Source organism: Nilaparvata lugens, chromosome 3, assembly GCF_014356525.2.
Source record: "Nilaparvata lugens isolate BPH chromosome 3, ASM1435652v1, whole genome shotgun sequence".
NCBI lineage: Eukaryota > Metazoa > Arthropoda > Insecta > Hemiptera > Delphacidae > Nilaparvata > Nilaparvata lugens.
In genome coordinates, this window is record NC_052506.1 from 76528557 (window position 1) to 76550326 (window position 21770).

A 21770-nucleotide genomic window follows, 5' to 3' on the forward strand; every position below is an offset into this window, starting at 1 on the left:
CTAAATGAAAGGCTGAAAAGACATAACTTCACTAATCATGGGTTGCATCTAAATCGATCTGGCAAAGTAATCTTTTGTAATAGATTGGCAGAGCTGATTGAAAGCCGTTTGCAATCCTCTGGTTTAAAAACAGTCAAAAAAAGAAATAACGATTTTTTAGTAAATTGGCTCAAAACAGTGAAAGGGAAATAGCTACAAATGCTAGAGATAGAGTAGCACAAGATGGTAAGGTTTTTAGTATTTATCATCAAAATATTCAGTATCTTCGCAACAAAATTGACAGATTAGAAGTATTTCTTAAACAGGAGGATCCTGACATTGTTATTTTCACAGAGCATGGCTTAAAAATAAAGGAAATAAATCAAGTTAGGATTCCAGGCTATTCACTGAGATCAGAATTTTGTAGAATAGCTCATAGAAGTGGTGGTGTATGTATATTCACTAGCAATGCTAAACATACCCAAACTTATGAACTGGATTTTGTTAAGAGATTTTCTGTTGAGATGGATTTAGAGGTGACGGGACTAAGGTTAAAAATTGATGATCGATTTGAGGTAGCAGTGTTAGGTATCTATAGGTCACCAAATGGAGACTGGCAAAAATTTTGTGAGCTGCTCCATACACTTTTGGAAATTACAACCGCTCGTTTCACAAATGTTATAGTAGTAGGAGATTTCAATACCGATTTTGCCAGGCAGGATAAAATGACAGAGGATATTAGAGATATTATTAATATGAATAATTTAGAAATTAAGGTCCACGAATATACAAGAGTAACTCGAACTTCACAGACAATTATTGATAATATCCTCACAAATATAGAAGGTTGTAATGTCAGGTTAGGTAGCTCAGATCTATCAGATCATAACTATCAAATTTTAGATGTTAAGTTGCAGGGCCAGAATCCAAGCAGAAAAAAAACTTTTGTGAAAGAAATTCAGCAATATGAGCTAGGAAATATAAATTGTTTGAAGCAGGAACTGCTTCAAGAAAATTGGAGTAGTGTTTATAACAGTTGTAACCTAAATTACAAATATAAGCAATTCATTGATACTCTAAGATTTCACATTAGTGTATGCTGTCCGATAAAAAAAGTCAAAGTAAAAAGTAAATTAAACAAAGTAGATGAATGGATAACGGAAGATATCCTTACTCAAAGAAATATTGTTAGGGAAGCTTATGAGGAATTTAAATTAGTGAGGGATGTTCCGAGTGAGGTCAAATACAAATGTCTAAAGAAAAACTATGCAAAAGAAGTGAGGAAAGCTAAGTGTAAGAAAACAGCTGAAATATTAACAACTAGTACCAATTTTAACTCTGCTGTTTGGGAGGTAATTAATAGAAATAGGAGAGCAGCTCAAAAGGATACAGTTACTAATGTCCCTAGGATAATCGATGAACATGGAAATTATATGGATGATAGTATAGACATTTGTAACTTTTTCAATAAATATTATCAACAGGTTGCATATAATCTCCAAAAGTCACTGAACACTAATACTTATAATACAACTACATTAAATGCTGAGCCAATTGAAAAGGTATTTAAATTTCATCCATTATCAAGAGATGAGTTGTCAAGAATAATAAAAAATTTGAATAACAAAAAAACAGTAGGATTGGATGGGGTCTCAAGCAAAATTTTAAAAGAATGTGAAAATGAATTACTGGACCCTTTATTGCATCTCCTTAATACTTCACTAGAGCAGGGTATTTTCCCTGATGATCTGAAACAAGGAAAAATTTTGCCAATTTTCAAGAGCGGTGATTCTGAAAGAGTTGAAAATTATAGACCCATTAGTATTCTAAATGTAATAAGTAAAATTTTTGAAAGAGTAGTTTTAAATAGGTTATTGATGCACCTGGAAGAAATTAATTTCATATGTGATGAACAGCATGGGTTCCAGAAAGGGAAATCTACTAAGACTGCAATAGTATCCCTTGTTGAAAGACTAATAGATATAATAGATTCAGGTGAGAAGGCAGCCGCAATATTTCTTGATTTATCCAAAGCTTTTGATTGTGTGAACCATAGAATATTATTGGAAATACTAAAAACTGTAGGTGTGAATGGTATAGAACTAAAATGGTTTGAATCATATCTCATAGGTAGAAACCAGTGTGTTGAGCTTACCAAGGTGGATGGGAATGAAATAGTAAAAATTAAATCTCAAAAACTGGAGGTCCAGGCTGGAGTACCTCAAGGCTCAATTCTGGGTCCCTTACTGTTTCTGTTGTATGTAAACCAATTACCAAAAGAGTTAAAAGATCACAGAGCTCTGTTGTTTGCTGATGACACATCGCTTATCTTTAACAATTATTTATTAGATAGTCTAGAGATAAATGCTTTTACTGGAGTACAGTCAATTGTCCAATTCTTGAAGCAAAGGCAATTAACAATAAATAGTAAGAAATGTCAATTCCTACAATTCAAAAGTAAATATAATTCAGTAGAGGATAGAGAAATAAATGTGTTTGTAGAGGAAAATGAATTAGACCAAGAAGAGAAAGTAGCATTCTTGGGAATTTTATTGGACAGGAAATTAACATGGCATCCTTACATTGAGAGGATATGTAATAAGATATCATCTGGGGTATTTGTCCTGCGGCAGCTTGCTAGGCTGAATGATAAAAAACTACTGTTAACTGCTTACCATGGACTTATACTATCTCATATTAGGTATGCTATTTTAGTATGGGGTAATTCATCTCAACAAAATATGGACAGAGTGTTTAAGATTCAAAAGAAGGCACTCAGATGTATAGAGAAAGTGAATAGGTTAGACTCTTGTAGGCCTTTATTTAAAAAGCTTGGTCTATTAACTGTGCCATCTTTGTATGTATATGAAGTTGTAATGCATGTGAAAACGAGTGGTGTGATCCAGAATTCAGATGTTCATGAGTATAATACGCGAAACAGAGCAGATTATCATATAATGGGTCACAATAGTAGGTTATTTGAACAAAAACCAGATTATATTGGTAGGAAATTTTATAACAAGCTACCTCAAATCTTGAAAAGTAATGATGATTTGAAGATTTTCAAAAAACAAATGAAAAAATATTTAGTTGATAGAGCTTTTTATAGTGTACAAGAATTCCTTTCAAACCTAAACTAGGTTGAACTACTTAGTGTTAGAATTATTATGTAATAACATGACTTGTCTTATACTCCATGACTGGAGTCTTTAGGACGTAATCTAAAAAAAAAAACCTTCTCATTTAAAAACAACTAATTTGGATTCATACAGGTGGCGCACACGATATGATCCAACATTTAGTTTTGTCATAGAAAGTTTATTGTGAAAGCAATACAGAAAAATGAAATATAACTTGTCTACTGTATATCTGAAGATTAGTTTCTGGTCATTGCATGTTCAATGTGGCCACTTTCTTGTCTGATAGCTATCAGACGAACGCCTATGTTATTGGTGACTTGGCGACACACATATCCTCGATTATCTCGTTACATGATGATTAGCACTCGCAGATCTATCAGTGTGTTAGGATGTTCCTCAGCTTAACGCAAAAGGGTTTTGATTAGAGAATCAGTGGTTCATGCAGGATGGAGCCAGACCACACACGGCTAATGTTGTTTTAGACTTTTTGCATGTAAATTTTAACCATAATGTCATTTCAAACCGATTTCCGAATCGTTTAGCGTGTGGGCATAACTGGCCCCCAAACAGTCCTGATTTAAATCCGTGCGAATATTTTCTTTGAGGATTTTTGAAGGAGAAGATCTTCGCTAAACATCCTAACACACTGATGGATCTGCGAGTGTTAATCATTGAGGCATGTAACGAGATAACCGAGTCACCAATAACATAGGCGTTCGTCTGATAGCTATCAGACAAGAAAGTGGCCACATTGAACATGCAATGACCAGAAACTAATCTTCAGATATACAGTAGACAAGTTATATTTCATTTTTCTGTATTGCTTTCACAATAAACTTTCTATGACAAAACTAAATGTTGGATCATATCGTGCGCCACCCTGTATGAATCCAAATTAGTTGTTTTTAAATGAGAAGGTGGTCATGATTTCAATACAGAGTTCCAAGGGAAAATGAATGGCAAAAACCGCACATTGATATCTCAATCCGTATCAATTTGTTGGTGTAAAAGTTGTAAATTATGTTATATACGGTATATTAACCAGCTGAAATCATGTGTGTCGGGCTTTATTGTTTTTTCATTCTTGAATCTTTCTACTTACATAGTAGTTTCAATATTTTTATTTTTGATGTTGGTGTTTCAGCGGACTGCCTGAATACTTGCCGCCGTTTCCTGGTGCTCATTCGCAGCACAACATGGCGGGTGGATTCGCCGCCCCTGCTCCCACCCCCGGGCCACCTCCGACGTCTGCCAACTCAGTTGGCGCCCCCACCAACTCACAACAGTTGTGATCGTCAGCAACGCTATTGGCAAATGTACAGTGATGTGAAAATGTGTAAATATATTGAGGCTGTCTTATCTGTCGAGTGTCATGATTTATCAGAAATTTTATGCGCTGCTTTCAGTTGTCTTCAATGCAGTGATGTTACATTTATTGTTAAGGAGATTACTCTTTACCTTCTCCATGCTTAAGAATCAAATGAGCATAATTCAATAATGCTTGAAATATTCAGATCCATCGTTATAATAGAATGAAAATACATTTTTGTACAGGATTGACTAAATCATCTTTGAAACGAACATTTTCCATTTTCTTGAATCACAGAATTATCAGGCAAACTATTTCCAAGGAGTACTGAACGTTTCATTGTTATTTTTTTCAAAAATTATCTACTGACATCTGTGAAAAATTATAAGATAGGCCTATACTATAATGTTGCTCTGTATAAAGTACTGTTTAATGAATAAAATTCCAATTTCCACTAAACCTTAAAGTAGTAGTGCTTGTGATTAATATTATCGTATTGAATTGTATAGCTTGATCACGTCTGACCCTTTTTTGTTGATAGTATTTTCACCAATCAAAAACATGATGTTTTATTTGTTTCATTTCTCGATGATTTGCATAATTTTAACTCTCGTCGGCGTCTTAGCACTCCAAATTCAATTTCATAATATTTCGTAGACCGCTCTTTGCTCGTCTAACTCCTTACCAACACCTGCATTGCATTGCATTCCTTCCACTGCCTGTGAGGTCAGACGAGGAATGAGAGCCTTGTGACGATCCATGATCATTCGCAGATAAATGCGTATGCAAAATTGTCACATTTTGTCCTCGAACTAAACACATGAAACAAAATTATATGATTCGGCCTCCAAGATCTGCTTTTTTGTGCTATGAAATCCCAAAATCGACCTGCCTCTTCCCCGTGTCCGACAATATCTTCCAGTTCCTCTGATGACTGTCTCTACTTCCCTAATCCTTTTGTTCTGCTTCTCTAATCTATAGCAGCCTGAACACAGGAACAATAGTAGCTTCCACTAGCTGCCGCGGTTAACGCGTAATTGGAAATGTCCGGAAATCAAATGTTCATGACATTTTCATTTCCTAGTTCCCGTGGAAGCCACTATCGTCTGTATGTGCAGAACGTTATGTTCTGTCCCTCTTCACAATGATTTCCCTAGTGAACTAGTTGAGTTCACCTTCAACTTTAAAATTGTGCAATTTATCACTCTGGTAATTTCACTACTTCATCCTCATACCATTTTGTGAATTCCGTATAAGCTAAGTTTATTCTCTGCGACTTTTGTGTGTACTTTATCTCCTTCGAACAAGCATTGTGCCGACACATATTTTATAATAATTGATAGATGTTTATTATTGTTAATTAAACATGATTTAAATATTATATATTCTATGAACATAATTCTATAATATTTTTTATTCATTCATTTAGATCCCTTACATCAGCACTTCTCCCTAATTCTTTGAAAATAATTCGATCAATGCAGTTCCATTAGAATTTAGGTTGTATTTTAATACTGTTGTTCATTTCAGTACGCGCTCATATTGTATAACAATGAATATTGAGCATTGAAATCATTTTGTTTGTTATCTATTTTTAAGAATATAGTATTGAAAATATATAATTAATTTCCTTATTCGTATTTATTTTTTGTTTCAATCATTACCCAAATGTGAACCTAAAGCTTCTATTAAAAACAAAAAATGCAATTCTACAAATACCATACCTTTGTTTTATTCAAGGCCCAAAAGTTTTAATTTGTAATAAATTTATCATGAGCCGTCCCCGTGTTGCTTACCAGTAACACTGTTCAATAAGAATCATGAAGCTATTCTGACGTAATTCCCTGAGAAACGATGCCGTTGTCAAGTTAGCCATATCCTTGTAAAATAGTTCAGGTTTTAGATATCTATATTAATATGTTTTTATTTAGGTTCTACTCAATCGTTTCAACATAGATTCCTCTCTTTGATGCTGTGATCACTTGAATATTATTATCGCTTAAATAAATTTAAAAATCTGGTGTGGCGTACTCACACAACTTTCCTTGCCGTTATGAAAATTGACCACCTGACGCTAGTGTACCCGCGCATCTCAAGTCTACTACTCAAAGATTTGAGCCAGCTGGTGACAGGGCAATAACGCTGGAGACACACATGAGGTCTGCTATCTCTTCATAGTGAATGATTTAATAGAATCAACAATAATTTGCAATTGAATAATCACATTTTCTCGAATTTACAGCTTATTTTCAAATTTAGGTGAAAATGTTACTGAACATTAATTGTAGAGATTTTCATGCTCAATCTACTCCACTTGATTTTTTTTGTTTCAATTGTATCTGAAGCCTGATAATTGGGAATCTATCTGCATTGATGGGGCGGAGCTCCTTAAATTTTTACAGATATGGGACTTGTGGCAGTTGATGGAGCTTATCGATGACTATTTTAAGTATGAATTTGATCAAAATCGTTGGAGCCGTTTCCAAGAAAATCACGAAAAAAACCTGTTTTTGACAACATTTTCGCAATTTTAGCCGCCATCTTGAATTGCATATGATCGAAATTGTTCGTGTCGGATCCTTATAGTGAAAAAATTAAGTTCCAAATTTCAAGTCATTCCGTTAATTGAGAGATGAGATATCGTGTACACAGACGCACATACACTCATACACACACACACACACATACAGACCAATACCCAAAAACCACTTTTTTGGACTCAGGGGACCTTGAAACGTATAGAAATTGGGGTACCTTAATTTTTTTCGGAAAGCAATACTTTCCTTACCTATGGTAATAGAGCAAGGAAAGTAAAAATCTGGTCTGGCGCACTCACACAACTTTCCTTGCCTTTATGAAAAATTGATCACCAGAAGCTAGTGTTCCCGCGCATCTCAAGTCTCCTACTATTCAAAGATCTGAGCCAGCTGGTGACAGGACAATAACGCTGGAAACACACGAGGTCTGCTATCTCTTCATAGTGAATGATTAAATAGAATCAACAGTTAGCAATTGAAATGATCACATTTTCTCGAATTTCGAGCTTATTTTCAATTTCAGGTGAAAATGTTATTGAACATCAATTGTAGAGTGATATGATAAACCATATGTTTTCGTTGTCATTGATTCATTCATAAATATCAAAGGTTGTTGATCCGTTACTAGTAGAAAGTCATGTTCAATTTTATTTGATTAAAGCTCTACAAATGAAGAGTTTACTTATTTCAATTTAATCAACTTATTTCAATGACAACGAAAACATATGGTTTATCATATCATTCTACCCGGCTACATTTTCGTGTTATCTTAGGGGCAAGATGACGGAGCGACACAGTGGACTCTTGTCCATCAGGGCAACGAATGTGAGCATACTCTGGGTTTGCCTCAATCAATTCAACTTCTTCTACTGATGAATCTTGCTTTGAATTTCGGTTCATTTTCTTCAGCCAAACTGGTCCTGGGCTCATTAGCCAAGATGGTAGTGACTGTCCATTTGTTGAGGATCTCATGTGTAGGAACATTCGTTCATGAGGGGTGCAATTTGTTGTAGTACACAAAAGAGATCGAATAGAGTGAAGTGCATCAGGCAACATAATGATATGATAAACCATATGTTTTCGTTGTAAATAGTGTCTCCATTTTCTTATAGACTCCACAATGGCATAGGCTTCTTTCTCAACAGCTGAATGCCTGGTTTCACTTTGGGACAAAGTTCGTGAGAAAAAGGCTACTGGTCGAGAATTTTGTGTTAATGTTGCACCAATTGCAAAATCTGATGCATCTGTCTCAATTATGAATGGTACATTTTCATCAACAAAGAGCAGTACCGCGGAAGCAATTTCATTTTTCAACAATTCCAAAGTTTCCATCTGATCTTGAGATAGAGGGAATTTCTGTATGTGGACAAGGGGGTGAATCTTTTGAGAAAAGTTTTTAATCCATCGGGAGTAATGAGCCAGTAATCCCATGAGTCGTTTCATTTCTTTAGCATTTCTTGGGGGTGGAAAGTTCATGAGTGGTGCAAGGCGTTCTGGGTCAGGTTTAATTTCTCCATGTTTTATCTCATACCCAAGGAACTTCAATGATTTTTTTGAAAATTTACATTTTTCTTCATTTATAGTCAAGCCATACAATTCAATTACTTGTTGAAATTTCTTAAGATTTCTGTCATGTTCTTCTTGATCTGAACCGCAAATGACATCATCCAAATAGGCAAAGCAGTCGTTCAAATTCTCTCTTTCTATAAGTCCGTTTATTGTACGTTGGAAGGCAGCTACTCCATTGGTTACTCCGAATGGTATTCGTTTGAACTGATAAAGTTTTCGGCCTACTTCAAAGGCAGTGTAATGTCGTTCATTCTCAAGAATCGGTATTTGATGGTAAGCTGACTTGAAATCTACAGTACTAAAAATGTTGTACTTGGCAATTGTGTTTACAAGATCTTCGATCAATGGGAGAGGGTATGCGTCTAAATTTGTGAATTTATTAATAGTCTGTGAATAGTCTATGACCATTCGTTTCTTCTGTCCATTGGTTACAATGAAAGGCTGTACTACGAAAACAATTCACTTTGATCACTGACCAAAAATCAGTCACATTCATGTTTGGCACTCAACACAATAGAAAAATAAAAAATGAAAAGATACAAAGGTGGCGCCTGGAATTATCTGAATACAAATTCAACATAGTCTCAGACCTGGAAAAGAAAATGCACCAGCTGATGCACTCTCTCGTATATGTATTACAGCTGGTTGTTCAACATTGAACTCAGCTTTGGCAAAATACCATGATGAACTTTGTCACCCTGGTGTAACTCGTTTCTACCACTGGCTCAGAATGAAAAATCTCCCCTATACTGTAGATGATGTAAGGAAAATTTGCTCCAATTGTGCAATTTGCTCTGAAATAAAACCACAGTATATGAAGACAAAAGGAAATCTCATAAAGGCAACAAAACCTTTTGAACGAATTAATATGGACTTCAAAGGACCCGTACAATCAAAAACAAGAAATAAATACCTACTGGTGATGGTTGATGAGTACTCAAGATTCCCTTTTGTATTTCCTTGTCCAGACATGACTGCGAGAACAGTCATAAATTGCCTGGTCTCATTAATATCAATGTTTGGCCTTCCAAGCTATATTCACACAGACAGAGGAACATCCTTCATGTCAACTGAGTTGAAGAGCTTTCTTGGATGAAGAGCTCAAAAGGGATAGCAACTAGTAGATCAACGCCTTACAATCCGAGAGGGAATGGTCAAGTAGAGCGATATAATGGAATTATATGGAAAGCAATAACACTAGCTCTAAGATCACGAGGACTTGATTCAAATCGATGGGAGGAAGTGTTGCCTGATGCACTTCACTCTATTCGATCTCTTTTGTGTACTACAACAAATTGCACCCCTCATGAACGAATGTTCCTACACATGAGATCCTCAACAAATGGACAGTCACTACCATCTTGGCTAATGAGCCCAGGACCAGTTTGGCTGAAGAAAATGAACCGAAATTCAAAGCAAGATTCATCAGTAGAAGAAGTTGAAATGATTGAGGCAAACCCAGAGTATGCTCACATTCGTCGCCCTGATGGACAAGAGTCCACTGTGTCGCTCCGTCATCTTGCCCCTAAGATAACACGAAAATCTAGCTGGGTAGAATGATATGATAAACCATATGTTTTCGTTGTCATTGATTCATTCATAAATATCAAAGGTTGTTGATCCGTTACTAGTAGAAAGTCATGTTCAATTTTATTTGATTAAAGCTCTACAAATGAAGAGTTTACTTATTTCATAGAGATTCTCATGCTCAATCTTTTCCACTCGAAATTTTTTTATCTGAAGCCTGATAATTGGGAATCTAAAATCAAACTTTGCATAGAGGTGCTCCTGAAATTTTTACAGATATAGGACTTGTGGCAGTTGATAGAGCTTATCAATAACTATTTTAGGTATGAATTTGATCAAAATCGTTGAAGCCGTTTTTGAGAAAATCGCGAAAAACCCTGTTTTTGACAACATTTTAGCCGCCATCTTGGATCGCATTGGATCGAAATTGTTCGTGTCGAATACTTATAGTGTAAGGACCTTAAGTTCAAAATTTCAAGTCATTCCGTTAATTGGGAGATGAGATATATCGTGTACATAGACGCTCATACACACACACACACACACACACACACACACACACACACACACACACACACACACACACACACATACAGACCAATACCCAAAAACCACTTTTTTGGACTCGGGGGACCTTGAAACTTATAGAAATTTACAAATTTGGGTACCTTATTTTTTTTCGGAAAGCAATACTTTCCTTACCTATGGTAATAGGGCAAGGAAAGTAAAAATCTGGTGTGACACACTCACACAACTTTCCTTGCCGTTATGAAAATTTATCACCTGACGCTAGTGTTCTCGCGCATCTCAAATCTGCTATTCAAAGATATGAGACAGCTGGTGATAGGACAATAACGCTAGAGACACACGAGGTCTGCTATCTCGTCGTAGTGAATGATTTAATAGAACCAACAGTTTTCAATTTAATAATCACATTTTCTCGAATTTCAAGCTTATTTTCAATTTTAGGTGAAAATGTTACTGGACATCAACTGCAGATATTTTCATGCTCAATCTTTTCCACTTGAAATTTTTTGTTTAAATTGTATATGAAGGCTGTTAATTGAGAATCTAAAATCAAACTTTGCATAGATGGGGCGGAGCTCCTGAAATTTTTACAGATATAGGACTTGTTGCAGTTGATAGAGATTATCAATGACTATTTCAGGTATGAATTTGATCAAAATCGTTGGAGCCGTTTTCGAGAAAATCGCAAAAAACCCTGTTTTTGACAACATTTTAGCCGCCATCTTGGATTGCATTTGATCGAGATTGTTCTTGTCGGATCCTTATAGTGTAAGAACTATACGTTCCAAATTTCAAGTCATTCCGTTAACTGGGAGATGAGATATCGTGTACACAGACGCTCATACACACACACACACACACACACACACACACACACACACACACACATACAGACCAATACTCAAAACCCACTTTTTCGGACTCAGGGGACCTTGAAACGTATAGAAATTGGGGTACCTTAATTTTTTCGGGAAGCAATACTTTCCTTACCTATGGTAATAGGGCAAGGAAAGTAAAAAAGATTCATGCAATTAGTTGGAGGGATGATAAACGGAGGAACGGATTCCGCTAAATATATTAATGAATTTTACTTATCCCAGTGATTCATAACCCACCTAAGTTTTTATTATCATCCTGCCTATAATTGCCGATGCTCCAGCTTATCTAGGTCTCAGAAACGCACTATATTGCCGTGCCCAAAGGATAGGCCTGTGGGAGGACCGGACTGAATGGTGAATGCTTGGAATGATAAACGGATATTTATGTGTATGAGGCGACAACTAATATAATTTTTTTAAACGTACAGGACATGCTTGTTGTGTCGGCGTGTGTCTTTGTTGTCGAATCATATTGGGGTCATACAATATCTTTATTTGAAAATAAATAATGAATATGTTTTAGTGAAGTGGCGAAATGTGCAGTTTTTGTATAATCACCTGTTTTTTTCTAATTTAAAAGAAACTAAATCCAACTCCCTCAATTCTTTTGCAGGTATAATAAATAATCAACGATTTTTGTTTTTATTTTCAATGGAGCGTCGTAGCCACATATTTTTTTATTTTCCTGTCGGTTAATTTTAACCACAATAAATTATAAAATATCTTCTATCGTACCGGTATCTTTCATCTTGAGCGAGTTATTAACTTTAAATTTTGGCGCGTTTAGACAACATCAGTTTTACCGTAACATCAAGGTAGAAGAGTTTTATGAATTTGATTAATTGAATAATTGGTATAACAATAATTACCTTAACAAAAGGATTGTTTGGTTTGATTTTTTTAATGAATTTTTGATATTTAAATAGTCCTACAATTTCCTTTTGAAACATTTCTGGCTACGTGGAATATGGCATAGCGACGTGTATGATCAGTCAAACAGAAGTTCCAATTCACAGCACCGACTTGTTCGCTTTTCGCTGTAATCTTCGTGGCGTCTGGCGTGGCATCAATTTTGTGTTTTGTTTTTGATGTCTGTAAGGTTTCTTTCATTTTCTAGTTGAAATCAGGAATGATAGGTTGTTACTAAAAGGTTAATTGTGACAATATATTATACTCAATTTTGTGGAACTATCTTCAATAAAATGGTAAGAATTCTATTCCTTTTTAAAGGTAATACTTTTTACTTTTAGGTTAGAAGCTGATTTCTAATAATACCTACTATTTCAACTAGTATAAATTTGATGTTTATTTATAATTAAATTGCTTTAAATAATCTATTAATTTTTAACATGCTAGATGCTAGGCTACATAGATGAAGTTTCAGATTTCATTTTAAAACATGACATGAGTTAGGTAGCCTTTATTAGATCGTATTTTTACAGACCTACTTGTAAGAATTTGCGTGTTCTTATTGTTGGAAGTTAACCTGTGACTTTTAGATTCAAAAATAAGAATATTAATATAATCAGGATATGCAATTTAGAATGTGCAAAGAATCTTTCTGGTTTTAGAGGTTTTTAGGCTTAATCTTTTCCACTCAAAATTTTTCGTTCAAATTATATCTGAAACCTGATAATTGGAAATCTAAAATCAAACTTTGCATAGAAGGGCGGAGCTCCTAAAATTTTTACAGATATGGGACTTGTGGCAGTCCATTTTAACTATAAATTTGATCAAAATCGTTGGAGCCGTTTTCTAGAAAATCGAGAAAAACCCTGTTTTTGACAACATTTTCGCTATTTTAGCCGCGATCTAGAATTCCATTTGATTGAAATTGTTCGTGTCGGATCCTTATAGTGTAAGGACCGTAAGTTCCAAATTTCAAGTCGTTCCGTTAATTGGGAGATGAGATATCGTGTATACACACACACACACACACACACACACACACACACACACACACACACACACACACACACACACACACACACAAACAGACCAATACCCAAAAACCATTTTTTGGACTCAGGAGACCTTGAAACGTATAGAAATATGGAAATTGGGGTACCTTAATTTTTCGGAAAGCAATATTTTCCTTACCTATGGTAATAGGGCAAGGAAAGTAAAAACTCAGGTACTATTTAATTGTTGGGTTAATTACTTGTATAGTTGTAGTAGCCTAATCCCACTAGATGCCTTGCAGACGTAGTCGTCATTTGTCTCATTTGATTATTTGGAGGTCATATGTCCACCCAAAACTTCTTCATGGAGTAGTATGCCTTCTGAAAAAGATAGTTCTTCAATTTTGCCTTTAAGTTCACAGGATCCCTGCAACATTTTATCTCCAATGTGAGCTTTTTTTGAACCTGTTCAGTACTAGACAAGACTAGTGTTGTTATCTGATTTTCGCTAAAACACGCTATTAGGGTATATCTATAGTGAGATTTAATTTGAACTGTCAGAATCAGCATTGGTTGTGATGGGAACGCGACTAGGTGCCACCCCGACTACTTGACACCCCGTCAACCTGCCCCCTTTTAAAACCGGGGATTTAGAGAATGGATTCTTCATGGTATTGTTGATCTAGTAAAACAAAACTTTTCTGAAAATATCAATTTTTAAGAATGTTATTCAATTTACCAAAAATGGCCGAAAGTAACTCAACTAAAAGTTATTTTTGGTAATTTTGAGTAAATTGAATAACTTTCTCAAAAATTGATACTTTCAGAAAATTGTTGTTTTATTAGATCAACAATGTCATGAAGAATCTATCCCCAAAATCTCATGGATTTATCTCTTACCGAACTTGAAATGTTCTGTCCCAAAAATTTTAACTTTGGGCGCTCATATCTCAAAAAGTAATGATCGGAAAAAATGTTTTCCTGAGAAAACTTTCTCATTTTGATAGTTTGATAGTATACAAATCGAAAAACTTTGAAAAATATCACCAGTAGAAAGTTTTTTAGCCTTTGCACAGCCTCAAGATTCACAGTGTCTGTGAGTGTAAAAGACACATACACAACTTGAAGATTCTCATTGGCCTTCTTATGGTCTCATTGCCATCTGAGCGCAAGTTTTTATGAATCATTATTTATCCTCATATTAATTACCAGACTTCATGTAATACCTCAGTTGATAACCAGACTGATAGCTTCATCTACCATATCATTGATGGATGAAAATTTGACTGTCCTAGCATTAGGCTCAATTTACTCGTAAACTGTGCGTCTGACGGGAAGATATAACTGAACAAAATGTGTTTAGAATTGTGTTCTACATCTGGTTCAGTCATCAAAAGGGCTTATTATTCATTTTTTCTGTTTTTGACCAACTTTTTTTTCCTAAAATAGCAAAAACGGCTAATATCTCCCGAACCGTGCGTTTGACGGGAAAATGTTACTGAACCAAAAGTGTTTAGAATTCAATTCTACATCATAACCAGTAATAAAAATTGCTTGACCTCCCCACGCCGCGGGAGTGTAAGTTGTGCCAACTGGTGCTCTGTAGGTGACAAGTAGTCAGGGTGCACCTTGACGCCAGCGTGCAAGGTGTCAGGTTGACGTGAGCCACCCCGTCTACTTGTCTCCTTTCTAAGGAGGTGACAACTAGTCGGGGGGACACTCTGACGCGAGGGTGCGAGGTGTCAAGTAGTCGGGGTGACAACTTGACGGCAATGGTATATTTTTACGAGGGTACAGGTAGTCGCCTATGGCCAAAATGACCAGGTGTCAGGTAATCGGGGTGACACCTAGACGGCGATCCGTTGTGATGAATCTTCCCAATTTTATATTACAGCTCCATTAAATTAAGTTCACCAGCTTTCCCGACTATAAGTTTTATCACAGCCTGTTTGCAATTATTGTGACTGTATAGTCTAAATCTACAACGTTCTCTTCCTTTTTGATTTGTAACCAATCATTTTAGCTCTAACTAGAAATGCCAGCGTACACATATTCAGGCTACACTTAATACAAGTAATCAGCTTGATTCCATAACAGGAATAAATACCAATAGAATTGTTTAATTTCATTCCTGAAATACAACTAACACAAGAATAATGCTGAGGAATTTACATACGAGTATTATTTAACGTATTGAAAAACTGAAATATAGCATGAAACCAATCCATATCCGATATAAATTATCAATTATAGATTACAGAACTTTCATAATAAAAACGTATCTGTTTCGCAAATGAAATAATGTAGACCAATTTACTACTCTTACTTGTAAGGAATTCAATAATTAATAATAGAATAATGTATTGTTGTATTACAGGAAAACAGCACCAGCAACTGCGTCTCGCAACAGAACAACAGGCACCGGCAGTGGTGGCATGTGGCGTTTCTACACTGACGATTCACCTGGCATCAAAGTGTCAGTTTCCTTTGTCATTGAAAATTCGTGCTTTGGTTGTGATTATATTGTGGTGTGCCAAAAAATATTTGTTATACTGTTTTCTATTTTTTATCAATCTAGCAGTAAAGCCTATTTTTACCTTCTTATCTTCCAACTCAAACATATATTTGTACGAGAGTGAATCAAATGAAAACCTCAAGTGTTATATTCAACTCACCTGAAGTTACAAGTCCTCGCCGTTTACTCCTGCTTGCTGGCCGAAGTTGATTTTTTAAGCGATTCAAATAAGATGTACTGTTTACTGTCATTCCCCTGTCAATGTAATGCTTCAAAATTACTCCGTTCAAATCCCAGAAGAGAGTCAGCATGAGTTTTCTTGCTGATCGCTGAGTTCGTATTTTTTATTTATTTTGGCGATGAGCTATGGCGCCATTCCTTACTTGCTCTTTGTGTTTCTGGTTGATGGTAATGTTTGTTTCTGGACAAACATAAATCTCCATACTGTACTGTCATCCTGCAATGAATTTCCCTTGGTTTGACACTCTCACTTCTCAAGCGATTGCTGTTCTAACGCGGTGCATATTGATAATAGGGTGACCATATTGTAACTGAAGTGCCTGCTAGTTGCGTGCAGCAAGGTCACTAACGCACCTGGTAGTCATAATGTGAGCTTCAACGAATATCCCTGCCAATTACCGGATCAATCCTACAACTTCTCGGAACTTTTCAACACTTTTGAGGTTTTCATTTGATTCACCCTCGTATAAGTTCTGTGCATATTAGGGACTTTCCATCTTATAAAAATGTACGTTTATATTTGAAGAATCAGGAGTTGAATGCTTGAAACATTTGGAGATTTATGCCCGTGTTAAGCATCTACTCTATTGAAAGTTGAAGTTATATGTCAAGGCATATGAGTAAAGGGAAGTGCGTGAGTGATTTTATGAAATGATCAAACGTCAATGCCTACAGTGGGATTCGAACCCACAACCAGTTAGTGCTAGCATACTGAACCGCCCTAGTTGTTTTGGCTATCGTGGCCGGTTGATTGGTGGAGTATTCTAGATATTTTCCCCCCAGAATCGAGCGTCCATGGTAGCTAAGTGTGACTCAAAGCATACAGGAGTCGCGCCGCCTCTTGCAAATTAAAAATCATCTGGTTGAATACTTGTCATCTAAGTAAGTTAGAATGCCTCCATCAATACTAATTTTTATTTAACATTCGAGTTCGAGACAATATTTCGTTGAGAGATGAAGATTTGGGAATCTTAATTGCAGAAATTTTGATCATCATAGTACTTGATGGTATTATTTAAAAAAAAAAATTATTCTAATTATTTCTTTTGTACTGATTTTTGAAGATTTTTCTACTTTTAAAGATTTTTGAAGATTTTTCTACTTTTAAAGATTTTTGAAGATTTTACAAACTAACAGATTCCAGACGAAAATAATTATTTTAATATCCTACGTTCCTTTGTTCTCATGTTCCTTCCTTGAAATGTTTCTTTTCCTATATATATTCAATATTTTTATTGCAAAATGATTAATTTACATTCTTTGTTTTTTTCACAGAGGGCCTGTGCCAGTTTTAGTGATGTCCCTTCTCTTCATTGCATCAGTCTTCATGCTCCACATCTGGGGAAAATACACTCGCTCATAGGAAATGGAGACTATCCTAACATCATTCCTTCTTTCACTGTGAACTGCCGACAAACAATTCCGTAAAGTGGTTCATGGCATTTATCATTCATTCACAACTCATGGATTAAGTTATTGGTTTCATAAAATTATAGACTTATCATAGTCTAAATATCATATTCATTGTCCATAAACTCATCTACTACAATAATAATTGTTTGTTATTATTCTAATTTATATTTAAAATTTATTTCAATTGTTGTATTATTGAATAAACCAATTTTATATAATTCTCTTGTCAAATGAATAAGTATTGATATTGTCAAGTGCCGCTATAATAGAGTTGTTATTAGATTGGACTGGACAATAACAAGTGTTATGAATTTCCATTTGTAAAGTGAAGGATTCCATTTTGGTCAGTGACGGATGGAGACGGCTTCAATGTAGGAGCACCCCAGTCTTATTCTGAAAATGTTGAATACTCTATTCTATTGAGCTATAATGATAAAAAATAACCTGGTTGGCTCAGGTCACACCTGATAAATTTAAGGGCCTCTGACGACTTCTTTTAGTAAGACGGAACTGACAGTTCCAATTTTAATAAGTGTAATAAATTTATTAAATTTTTCATACAAAGTTTACGTTAAATAAAAGTCCACTCAAAATTGTCTACCGACTGGTCTCGGGAAATAACACACGAGACTTGTGAATGGGAGGTTCTCGGTTCGAATCCAGCTACAGTCATTTTTTTCTGAGCATTTTCAAGCTCAATGAAGATTATCCACGTAATTTTAACAAAATAATAAATAATTATTCCATTATTTCAATCAATATTTCTATTGTAATAGCTGTCAAGTAAATTTGGTAGTTTTTAATTTCCAGCATGGAACTATAAAACTATTTCAATTTTTTTTTTCAGAGCCCCTTGTGGAACGTGGGCTACACCTGCTTGTAAAATATATTCTATTAGGCAATTAATATAGCTCACTTATTAGATCTGCTAATGAATCTTGATGTGAAGTGACTATATGTCTTTTTGTATTATGAGGTTGAATCAAACCAAAATTAAATTATGCACACATTGTACAGTTATAGTACTGTCAATGAAAGGTAATGAGAGGGAAATGTTTGGAAGACAATTTTTGACCCCGCAGCTCTGTTTGGGGATAGCTGGGTGATGAACATATTAAGAGTCTTTACCCCTTATAGCCATGCGCATTCAGCTCCATTCATACTTCACAAAATTGAAGCTTATAATATTTTCTAGAAGTTTTAACAAACTCATTTCTCTGTATCTTTTACAGTTCATTTCTGATGTATCTTTTGAAGGTATTCCATTTTGAAAAAAAAACTGGTTTTGTTTCCAGTGTTTTTTTTGCATTTTGGCCTTCTAACTTTACAATGAATAATGAAAAAAGTATAATTTAACCGTAATATGTATTTATCCACGACTTTTGCAACAGTAATTAATTTCCTTAATTGATATTAAATATTTTGTTGAATAATTACTAGTAGTTCTGTGAACAGTAGACCTCGCGCAGTTATAGACCGCAGCCTCCTCTTATACTGCCCATCAGAGTAAATCCTGTCTGTATGTCGTGTCGGCGAGATATCGGTGTGAAAACGGCTAATGGCTGTTGGGGTTGGTGTATCAAAAATGCTAACATCAAAAGCTAATCTCCTTCAAGTAATACTGGCAACAGGACAGCCCAAGTTCAAAGCAGAGAAAGTTCGAGAGACAATGCTACCTATGTTATATTTTTAGTTATTAATTGCACGCAATCAATAGTTCATTTATTTATTTGTTCACAATGGAGACAACGGGTTTCCCCGAATATGTCTCCTTAACAAAAACAAATTGTAAAGATACAAATGAAAAAAGAAAAATAATGCAATAATAAATAATAGGCCTACAAACAACAAAAATACCACCTAAATGAAAAATACAAAGATTTCAAATACTTATGAAAAAAGTAAAAATGAAACAAATAGGGAATTCAAAATTTATAAAAATTAACGATTATGATAACAAATAATGAACAAAAATTTTATCAATAGAATAATGTAAAGTAGATGAGACAGTGGCACTTTCTCAATAACAATGTAAGCTAATGCCTTCACCAAATATGCAATCGTATGGTGGGAAGAAAAAACTATAGCTTTCTGTTTTTATTTAATATCAAAAATTATTTATTTAATACGAATATTCCCATATGAAACGATGCGAAACGGAAAAAAATGAATTGAGATAAAGGAAAGATTACAACTATAATCAACAATCAAAATTTCTGATTATAATAATCAGATAATAATTTAAGGGCTACTCGCTTAGCTGATCTGTGGTCGATCAGTTTTTTTGATAATAAAACAAAATTATTATTTAGAACTATGGGTCTGAAAAAAAGTACAATTAATTAACTATTATCTTGCTTTACCTTGAAAATTGTCCCTTGGCCAGATCCACAAGGTCCGGTTAAACCACTTCCGACTTCAAATAAAAAATATATATAAAAAAAAAAACTTCTGCCAGCTTATTGAATCAAAACACCAGCTTTCCCTACAAGATTCATATCCTGAAAACACAATTATGTAGGTTTAAACTGCCCGAACAGGTAACCAATGCCTTAACTCAACAACTAACTTCACTAATGGTTCAAAGAATACGGGCCTCGAAAGAAAAATTCAAAATCTATTTATGTGGAAAAAACATGCAGCCTTGATTCACAGACCAAAAGTCGACTCACTCTTGTTTGTATAGCATGGAGCTAAAACCCATAATATTGCCTTCACGAAACGTGATAAAACACACGTTTCATCTTTGTACATTGGAGATCTCGCATTATCAATTAAATTTAATAATTAAATCCGCGACCAGATTACTCTGATATCACTATATATTATTAAAATATCATCTACTTTGAAGATAGGACCAATCAGACTATAGAATTATTCATAATCAAACAGCTGACAAGTGAATTATTCATTGCATGCATTACACAGATGTCTGGCTGTATCTATTTTCTATAAGGTAGGGTTTCAATACGTTTTATGATGTGTGCCCATCAGTATCAATATTCTTAAATTTGAAAAACAAATTTAATAGGTGATTGGAAATAAAATGAAAAATGATTAAATGAACCGAATAATGCTGAAGTATTCTTGATTCAAAAAAAAAAAAAAATTAGATAGTTGAGAAATATCACGGTATATAGAAGAAATTTTCATCTAAATACCGTGAGAAATATTATCTTTATCAGATGGAAAGATTATCACGAAACTGGATAAATTATCATAATATGATGGTATACATATTATGGTATACAAAATCAAACGTGAACTAAGTTTATTAACATAAGTGAGTTTTTGATCTTGGAGAAAACAAATAACTGTAAAAAAATTATGATTCAACTGTGAATTGTGAATCAACTAGAACAGGTGACATCAGATACTCGTGGATGAGAAAACTGCGTGAGGTCTACTGTTCACAGAACTACTGGTACAGTCCAATATTATAAATATCATTATAGATGTAATTTATTGATTTGAATTGATTCGTTCAAAGTGATATCATTTTTTAAAATAATTATGAAAACGAAACTATAGCAAAGCTTCGATTTGAGTATGTTTTGAAATTAGCGGTATATTTAATTTCTACCAAGATGTTTTAATGTATGCCGATGACACATCATACATTTGCAGCTCTCAGGATGCAAGTGTGTTAGAAATAGTATCTTTCATGAACATTAATGCCATAGCCCAGCACCTTTCTCAACTCAAATTAGGAATCTGAATCCCATTTTTTACAATTTACACATGGAAAAAATCTGGTGTGGGGCACCCAAAAAACTTTCCTTGACATTATGAAAATTGATCACCTGACGCTAGTGTTCACGCGCATCTCAAGTCTACTATTCAAATATCTGACCCAGCTGGTGACTGGCCAATAATGCTGGATACACTCGAGGTCTGCTATCTCTTCATAGTAAATGATTTAATAGAATCAACAGTTTGCAATTGAATAATCACACTTTCTCAAGCTTATTTTCAATTTTAGGTGAAAATGTTAATGGACATCAATATTGTAGAGATTTTTATGCTCAATCTTTTCCACTCGAAATTTTTCGTTCAAATTATATCTGAGACCTGATAATTGGAGATCTAAAATCAAACTTTGCATAGAAGGGGTGGAATTTTTACAGATATATGGGACTTGTGGCAGTTGATATAGCTTATTAATGACTATTCTAGTTATAAATTTGATCAAAATCTTTGGAGTCATTTTCGAGAAAATCGCGAAAATCCCTGA

At 34.7% G+C, this 21770-nt stretch overlaps 2 protein-coding genes across 3 annotated transcripts in view; both read left to right on the forward strand.

Annotated features, from left to right (window-relative positions):
* Window positions 1-6062, forward strand: part of LOC111049647 (signal transducing adapter molecule 1) — a 41316-nt gene extending 35254 nt beyond the window's left edge. For both annotated transcript variants that reach the window (XR_005570910.1, XM_022335779.2), the window contains one exon: window positions 4264-6062. Coding sequence is in view for 1 of the 2 variants with exons in the window: in XM_022335779.2 (XP_022191471.2) it covers window positions 4264-4411 (148 nt within the window). In the remaining variant the exon portion in view is untranslated. The remainder of the gene's footprint in view (window positions 1-4263) is intronic.
* A 138-nt stretch (window positions 6063-6200) lies between these two features.
* Window positions 6201-19818, forward strand: LOC111053305 (protein transport protein Sec61 subunit beta). Its single transcript, XM_039422898.1, has 6 exons — window positions 6201-6226; window positions 6843-6847; window positions 8647-8651; window positions 9071-9078; window positions 15746-15844; window positions 17399-19818. Exons 1-6 carry the CDS (start codon window positions 6201-6203, stop codon window positions 17484-17486), a joined length of 231 nt encoding a protein of 76 aa, XP_039278832.1. The 3' UTR covers window positions 17487-19818.
* The last annotated feature ends 1952 nt before the right edge of the window (window positions 19819-21770 follow it).